The 8,224-nt window shown below is 36.8% G+C and overlaps 1 protein-coding gene across 1 annotated transcript; it reads right to left on the bottom strand.

Moving 5' to 3' along the window:
* Positions 1-1,477: 1,477 nt before the first annotated feature.
* Positions 1,478-4,717, bottom strand: LOC146630831 (C-type lectin domain family 4 member M-like). The gene is made up of 6 exons (XM_085356133.1): positions 4,681-4,717; positions 4,339-4,428; positions 3,852-3,914; positions 3,584-3,726; positions 3,383-3,483; positions 1,478-1,625 (listed from the first exon to the last, which is right to left on the bottom strand). Exons 1-6 carry the CDS (start codon positions 4,715-4,717, stop codon positions 1,478-1,480), a joined length of 582 nt encoding a protein of 193 aa, XP_085212259.1.
* Positions 4,718-8,224: the final 3,507 nt, after the last annotated feature.

The following is an 8,224-nucleotide window of genomic DNA, read 5'->3' as shown; positions in this document are numbered from 1 at the left end:
ACATTCTGCTTTAAATAACTAAAATCTGAACCACCAAAAGGTAAATACCGCACAGTTGAACTGAGCCTTGCGGGATGGGACACCTCTCACATCATTCGGATGTGAGAGGTGTACTGGGTGTGAAGTTTTTTCTTTTCTTTTTTTAAATCTTAAGAATAAACAGCAGATGTGTTGACTAAAGCTCATTTAGGAACTTGCGCATGATATCTAAATAAGAACGCTACAGAGCTGTCATAGATATCGCTCCTTAATGCGTGCTTCATCAGGTTTTTATCATTGCAGCATCTAAACAAGAACAGGATGAGTATCATCTGTACGTCTGTCCTGTTTTGAAAGTGTACATCTCACATGCAAAAATATGTTGCAATACTTCTCTTTTTCCTGTGTGAGTGATACATAGTTAATATGATCAATAGAGGCTTTAGAGGCTTTTTAGCATGATTTTATCCATCTGGCTGTAACCAGATGGCCACCATTACAACAAGTCAGTTTGTGAAATTTTGTCCATCCTAGATATTCCAGGATTAACTGCTCTGATTAACTACTCCAGTTTGCATGTCAAAGTGTCCTTGAGCAAGATATGGAACATGCTTTCATGTGTGTTAAATAGAAACTGGTTCGACAGAAAAAGAGCTGTATGAATGTGTGTGTGTGTGAACAAAAAGCCTTGACTGCTCAAGTAGGATAGATACAAAGTTACAAAGTGGCTGCTGACGCGCATACTTTGTAAAAGTCACCAATGCTCTTGTATATGTTGTTATTCTTGGCTTTTTCTTTTGCATCAGAAATGAGAAACATTAATATAAGGAAGTTCACTTTAATGCACAGTTTTCCTTCACACACTCAAATTAAGTTAAGCTACATGCAGATAGAGAGAAAAATATGTTTCAATATCTTAATGCTCACAAATCAAGGATGTGTGTTTTTGTACAGAGACTTTTGTCTTGTTGTATTTACAGTAATATGATGTCAGGGCTTAGCGTTGTTATGTGAAAGATGGCTTAGTAGCATTTATAGCTTCTGTTATGGAACAGAAACAAAGAAGTGTTCTTTAATAGCATACAACAGCATACCCTGATTAAACAAAATGTTAAAACCAGAAAACTGAGTTTATTCAAACAACAAAGTGAGAACTTCGGAACTTTAAATGTAATATAAAAGAAAATCTCATCTATTATATTGGTATTCTCTCAACATTTGAATTATTTTAAAAATTGCATCAGCTAGTGGAACTCTATGTATGTGTTAGTAAGTATACAATAATAACAGGAACTTAATGTTTAACAGCAATTTATAAATAGGGTTTCATCTACATGCTCTGCAGACTTCCCTTTAGAGGTCTCCCTAAGAAATTTAAAAGCAGATATAAAAGACTCACAAATTATCAATTCAAAGGATTTTCCACAACCTAGCAAGCCAGCAGTCGAGACAAACATGTTAACATCTGTATGTGATGGAACAATTTTCCTGCTACTGATCACTGTTCCACCTTTTTTTCACAGATCCAAAAGTTTTCATCTCTGCAGTTTGCGTCATTCCAGCAGTTTTCTTCGTCATTGGCTGCCATCACGCCACAGTCTTCGTCTCCAAGGCTGTTGGGCTCCCCGGTTCGCCAGTATCTGAAACTAAAGAAAGTTGCCTTTCAGCCAAGTTGCTGAAATGAAGATTTGCATTTCAGCAACTTATAAACAAAGGAGAAAGTCTTCAAATTAGCTCTGACTTTAAGTCCTACACACACGGTATCCTAACCCTAATCCTAATCCTAAAGCACATTGATGCTTTGTGATTTGGTGGTATATAAATAAAACTGAATTAAATTGAATAAAGTAATAAGCAGATAGTGATAAAAACAAAGTGTGTGCGTTTTACAAAACCCAAGTTACACAAAATGAGATACCACTGCACATTAAGAGATTTTTAGTCACAGATATCCACCCACTGAATAGTGAGTACTTATCCTATAGCTTACAGAGGTGTAAAAAAGTGTTTACCCCCTGCCTGGTTTCCTGTTTTGCATTTTTGTCCCACCTACATGTTCCAGATCATCAAACAAATTTTAATAGTAGACAAAGATAACCTGAGTATATAGAAAAATGCAGTTTTTAAATGATGATTTCATTGATTAAGGGAGAAAAGTAATCCAAACCTATCTGGTCTATCTGTGTGAAAAAGTAACTGCCCCTCTTGTTAAATCATGAATTCACTGTGATTAACCACTGAGTTTAGTTTCATTAAACACACATGCCTGATTACTAGGAGACCTGTTGAATCAATTAAATACAATCATTTAATTAAATCAATTAAATAGAACCAGTCGGACAAAGTGAAGCAGCCTAAAAGATCGCAAAAAGCAACACACCATGCCACGATATAAAGAAACACCTGAGAAACAAAGTCACTGACAGCTATCTGTCTGGAAAGGTTTACAAAGGCTTTGAGACTCTTGCAAACCACAGTGAGAGTCATTATCCACAAACAGGGATGAAATTACTTTTTCACACAGGGCCGTGTAGGTTTGGCATTCTTCCCCCCTTAATAAACACCCTCATTTAGAAACTGTATTCTGTGTTTACTTGTGTTATCATTGTCTAAAATTTAAATTTGTTTGATGATCTAAAACATTTTAGTGTGACATCTTATATAGATCAAGGCGAGAGTAACCCAAACTTAAAGTTTTCATTAAGATAACTGTCACATCGATGTAATTCTATATGAAGCAATGCCCAAACATAACTCAGTTTAAAAACAAATATAAAAGAGATTATGTGGACAAAGCACACAGCTTTAGTGGCGTGTTAATGACGGGGTGTTTGGCAAATGTAAAAATGTTTTGGTTTTTGAACTTTAATTCTTTTATGTGAGTATTTTATATGAGTGTAGACTTCTATGCAGTTAAACGTGTATATTGTGGGATAATAAGCCAAACTGTGAATTCTGATTTGCAAATTATGGAATTTTAAATAAGGAGGTGGGAACAAATAAATGCAAACTTCTTCCTACTTCTTTTTGAGCATAAACATTGTGTGGATATTGAAATATTCATGACAACTTTACGTCTTCGTTTTTTATGTCTACAAAGTTTTTATGTGTTTTTTTTATAGTTGTTATTTTAGTTATATTTACATGTGAAACTAAAATATATTCTGTTCTGTTCTATTCTATTCTAATAGAAGAATATTTTGATATCATACCAATTTTGAACTATAATACATTTACTTCAAGTATATTTACACAACACACAGTGAGGATGAATAAAGTGCTGCTGCTGATGGATGGAGGATTTTATTATGAGTGATTACTACTGCTTTGTGGAGTTTTATTGAGATTAGGATTGATTTATAAATTATCAGTATTTATTATTAAAAATTAAAAATGTATGGACCTGCTGTTCAGCAAACTCCCGTCCACCCACTTCCACGTCCCCTCTTCCTCTGTGTCACTCAGTCCGATCCACGTGTTACGCCTGAACAGCCTTATGAAGTTCTTGTTCCCAGTAAAAGAATCAAGAAAATAAATCTTAGCAATCTTGCAGTTCTTAAAACTTTGTTTCAACTCTTGCAGATTTCAGAATTACAGTCTGTACCTGTTCCTCTGTGCTGCTGATAATCACCAGGTCTGCACCTCTTTGCAAACAGTCCTCTCTGCTGTCACTCCAGGACTTTTTAATATGAGAAATGTAATAAAAATCACCCCTGAAGTATACCCATCCTTGTTCTGTATTGAGATCTGTTCAAAATGTAAACATAAAAAGATAAAAGAAAACGGTTTCATCTACTTCACTAATGATAATACTATTAGTAAAATGGGCTAATATTTAAGATTTGACTCTTAATTTCCAGCATCATACTTGCCGAAAATATTCAGCTTCCTCCTCAGTGACTCTTCTTCTTTAGTCTCATTTTTAGTGGCCTGGTCTGATGTGAAATAAAACATTATGTTAAAGGATGCATTTAGATATATTTAGTTTATTCAGTTATTCCACAGATGGATGGAGGCCAAGACAGTTTGTAGTGAAGAAATTATACAGTGATGTGATAGTATGTGTTAGAGGGCCACGTTTCTTTATTAAAGGAGTGGACAGACAGCTGTAAGTGTTTTGTAATTATTTTATAAATTATTCCAGTCTTATATAATAATATGAGGTTTTGGCCTCATTAAGTAAACTGCTGACAAAGTAATTAGACTGTGATGTTATAATAGAGTGCTGTAAAAATAAACTTGAATTAAGTGGAGTTAGTTGCAGTTTTTCCGATGGTAATGGTAATTATTTCTAACTTCTGTTCGTACACTATTCAAATGATGAATTTTACATTACAGATAAAATGTAAGTGAACTCACGAAGAGCCAGTCGCAGGGAAATGCTGAGAATAACTTGAAGAATAAACAGAAGTCCAAAGCTCAGAACAACTAGTCTGCAGAGTTTTCTTTCTGTGTGCAGAAATCAAATAGACAAACACAAAATCATCTTTATTAAACAGCAAAAAGACTCAAATGTCTAAAAAGTATTTTCATATTACTGCCAGCAGATGAAAAGAAACTCCACACAGTTGGTTGGATCTGTTTGTTTTTGAACAAAACCCTTCACCTGTTTCTGACACTGCCCACGATGGTGGACGATGGTGGAGCGCGTACTTACACCGAGCTGAAATGAAACAAATAAACAATCTTTAAGATACTTACTTCTTGCTGATGTATCAGGTACATTTTCATAGTCCATCTCAGGCTGTTCTTTATTTTATCAGGATAAAATTAAGGAATGTACTCATATAATGATATTTTGAACTCATCCACAAACTGATTTCTCTTTTTCCTGTTTCCCTTTTTTAACACTGAAAAAACAACCTCCTGTTCCTCAAAATACTGACCCTTTTGCTACATGTTTGCCCCTGCTTACTTACCACCACAGAAACCAATGAACCCTCTGATTCAGTAACTATTAGATCTGCTTTTCGCAATAACATAAAGTAGTACATCTCTGTAGGACTTTATCAGTCTTTCACATCATTGTGGAGGATCTTTGGCCCACTTTTCTTTACACTGTGGCTTCAGTTCCTTAAGGTTTGTGGGCATTAATTTCAGCACAGCTCTGTAAAGTTTCTACCACAGCATTTTTTTCCAGTTGAGGTCTAGACCTTGAGTGGGGTGTTGCAACACCATAATTTTTCTTTTTCAGCAATTCTGTTGCAGATTTTCTGCTGAGCTCTGCATCCATGTCCTTTACATGACCCAGCTTTAGAATAGAATGCCTTTTATTGCCACTATACACATGTACAATAAGATACAGGGCATCTCATACTCAATGCAGACATGTGGGAAAAGGTGGGTGACTATTTACATATGAACAGTATTCAAAAATAAATAAATAAAATGTACAATTATACAAATTGGGGGGAAAAATAAATAAAGACATAACCTTATACATTTACAGTGTGGGACATTGCATGTAAATTAAGTATTGCACAGTGGTGATGGTAGATGTGTATTCTGTGTATAGAGGAAAGTCCTTGGATTGGGGGGTGAAACTGTGTTGTCAGTGCATGTGTGAGTTCAGGGTGGTTATGGCGTTTGGGAAGAAACTATTTTTGCATCTGTCCGTCTTTGTGCTGATGCACCTGTAGCTCTTCCCTGAGGGAAGCAGGTTGAACAGGTCAAAACCAGGGTGGGAACTGTCTTTGACAACATTTGCTGCTCTGCGGAGGCACCGGGAAGAATAAATGTCCATCAGGGAGGGGAGAGGGCAGCCGATGATCTTCTGTGCTGCCTTGAGTACTCTCTGAAACCTCACTCTATTCAGCTTAGTGCAGCTGCCGTACCATACTGTGATGCAGTATGTCAGCAGGCTCTCAATGGATGAGCAGTAGAAGATCAGCAGAAGTGCAGCTGCTGCTGGGCCTTGACCACCGCTGTTATGCTGTCTGTCCAGGAGATGTCAGTGGAGATAAGGACATGGAGAAACCGGAAGGTGTGGACCCTCTCCACACAGTCACCGTTGATGAATAGGGGGCTATGTCAGTGCTGTGCCTCTTGAAGTTGACAATGTTCTCTTTGGTTTTCTTGGTGTTCAGTGCCAGGTTGTTCTCTGAACACCATGCTGCCAACTTTAAGACTTCCTCTCTGTCTCCCTTTTTCTCTCCCCTTGACATGAGTTCGACTACCGAGGTGTCATCAGCAAACTTGATGATGAGGTTGTTGTTGTTGTGGGCCAAACTGCAGTCGTAGGTGTAGAGGCAATACAGGAGGGGGCTCAGCACACTGTCCTATGGGGAGCCGGTCCTCAGCCTGTGAGTGGAGACTATAGTCTATAGTCTATAAGGTGTACAGACCTGCATAGAGTTCATATTCATATATAAGATATGACATACACATACAAGCATCCAATCACACTTCCATACAAAGGTTGCTGAGTTCCACAATGATCCAGGATTATTAAAACAAAAGGAAAATGTTTAAACAACATAGCCACCTCAAAAAAATTTTTCGGCATATTTAATTTTTATAAACAAATTGCCAATAAATCTGATCAAATGGAATGACAATTTTGTGCTATACAATATAAAGTTCTTTATAAGAAAACTGAAATCCAGTCCTTTTCATGTGATATACAGTTTATTAGTAAAATGGCTGATTCAGAACGGCTTTGCCAAATTTATCTGAGGTTACAGTGCTAACCACAGCAAGCAGTTTACTTAATGAGTAACACATCAAAGTACTCTGCCTGCCACATTGTTGTCTTGGCAACAAAATATAGTTACAATTGTTATTATTTAGTAGGTAGTAGTACGCTAATACTGTCTTACAGAGAAATAAAGTTCAGTCGGATATTTGCTGACTGTTACTTTTACATAGTCAGAAGTTTTCTTTTTACACACTTGAGCAGTTTTCACTGTTGCAGTAATTTATTAATACACAGCAAAGTATCTGATTTGTCCTTCTTTGTAAAAGAAATTTCACAGTGCTGCTAACTCTTGTTGGTTGCTGTGAAGGGAGATGTTCACAAAAACAGGAAACATGTGGCAAAGCAACATATTTCCTGTTATTAGTTGTGCATTAATAAAGGTTTAAGTCCATGTGTGTTTGAACTTGCATGCATAATGATAAGCCGTTTTCCCTGTGGCTTAAAATACTAGTGCGACAGCCAATTACAGATCCACAATCTTTTCACAGATCCATATGTTTTTTCCATTTGTTTTCATCTTTAACGATCTTCATTTTTCCAAAGTCTTCATCTGGGCCATTGTAGCTGTTGAGCTCTCCATTGTGCCATCTGAAACTAAAGAATCAGCTTTGAACAAGAAATCAGAGATGCATATCAACAACTTGTGAACAAACAGGAACGAGGTCCTCAAATTAGCTGTAGCTTGAAGTTCAACCTGCATCAGTAAAACAGTAACCACTAAATAAATCAAATAACGATAAAATATTGAATAAATATGATATGATTAAATATGAATAATGATAATGATTAACTGTTTAAATCTTAGATATTGTCCGATACACTGAACTCAAGTCTCTGTATACCTGCAGATGCTGCAACATATCACGAAACATTCAATCACAGAATACAATTCACTGAAGGTTGAGTAATTACTTACTATGATAAAAACATATTTATTGATTTGTGAATGCATTTCAGCTACACTCATCTTTAAACTGTTTATACAACATGACCAACATTACTTATGCAAAATGCAACTACTTTGTGGAACAGTTTTATGACTGGTCATGATTGGTCAATATTGACACATTATTAGTGATTATAACTTTAAATTATAAAGAGAATTTATGAACCTTCTGTTCAGTAAAGTCCCGTTCACCCACTTCCAGGTCCCCTCTTCTTCTGAGTCAGTCAGTCTGATCCATGTGAACTCTCTGAATTGTTTAATGAAGTTCTCTCAGTGACAGGGGAAAAATATGAGAAAAGCACCACCAAGGCTAGAGACGGAGCAATACTGGAAGAACAAAGTAGCACAGAGGGAGGTTAGCCAACTGTCAGAGCTGCAGAAAGGTGGGACAAAGAAGGTGCCTGAGAAGTACAGCAAGCTGTCCATACCTGAGGCCTTGAAAACTGCCAAGCAATGGCTCACAGCCCTTGCCAGCCGCTTAAAGAGGTACACCAGAGAGATTGAAGGCAGGAGAATAATCCAGCTGTTCTCTACAGAATCAGCCAAGGTGTACTCTCAGTGGCAGGAGAACAACATGAGAACAGCACTACCAAGGCTGGAGA

The sequence above is a fragment of the Diplotaxodon limnothrissa genome, linkage group LG6, assembly GCF_057381915.1.
Source record: "Diplotaxodon limnothrissa isolate DT_005_m linkage group LG6, D_limnothrissa_male_GT1.1, whole genome shotgun sequence".
NCBI lineage: Eukaryota > Metazoa > Chordata > Actinopteri > Cichliformes > Cichlidae > Diplotaxodon > Diplotaxodon limnothrissa.
Note: the sequence above shows the minus strand (reverse complement) of the source record. Positions and strands in the feature narration are given on the sequence as shown.

Excerpts from the sequence above, each read along its gene's own strand:
- LOC146630831 (XM_085356133.1), bottom strand. The coding sequence starts at position 4,717 with ATGGACTATGAAAATGTACCTGATACATCAGCAAGAA. Across the intron at positions 3,915-4,338 it reads TTCCCTGCGACTGGCTCTTC|ACCAGGCCACTAAAAATGAG; the intron begins GTGAGTTCACTT and ends ATTTCACATCAG. Across the intron at positions 3,484-3,583 it reads TCAGCAGCACAGAGGAACAG|AACTTCATAAGGCTGTTCAG; the intron begins GTACAGACTGTA and ends ACTGGGAACAAG.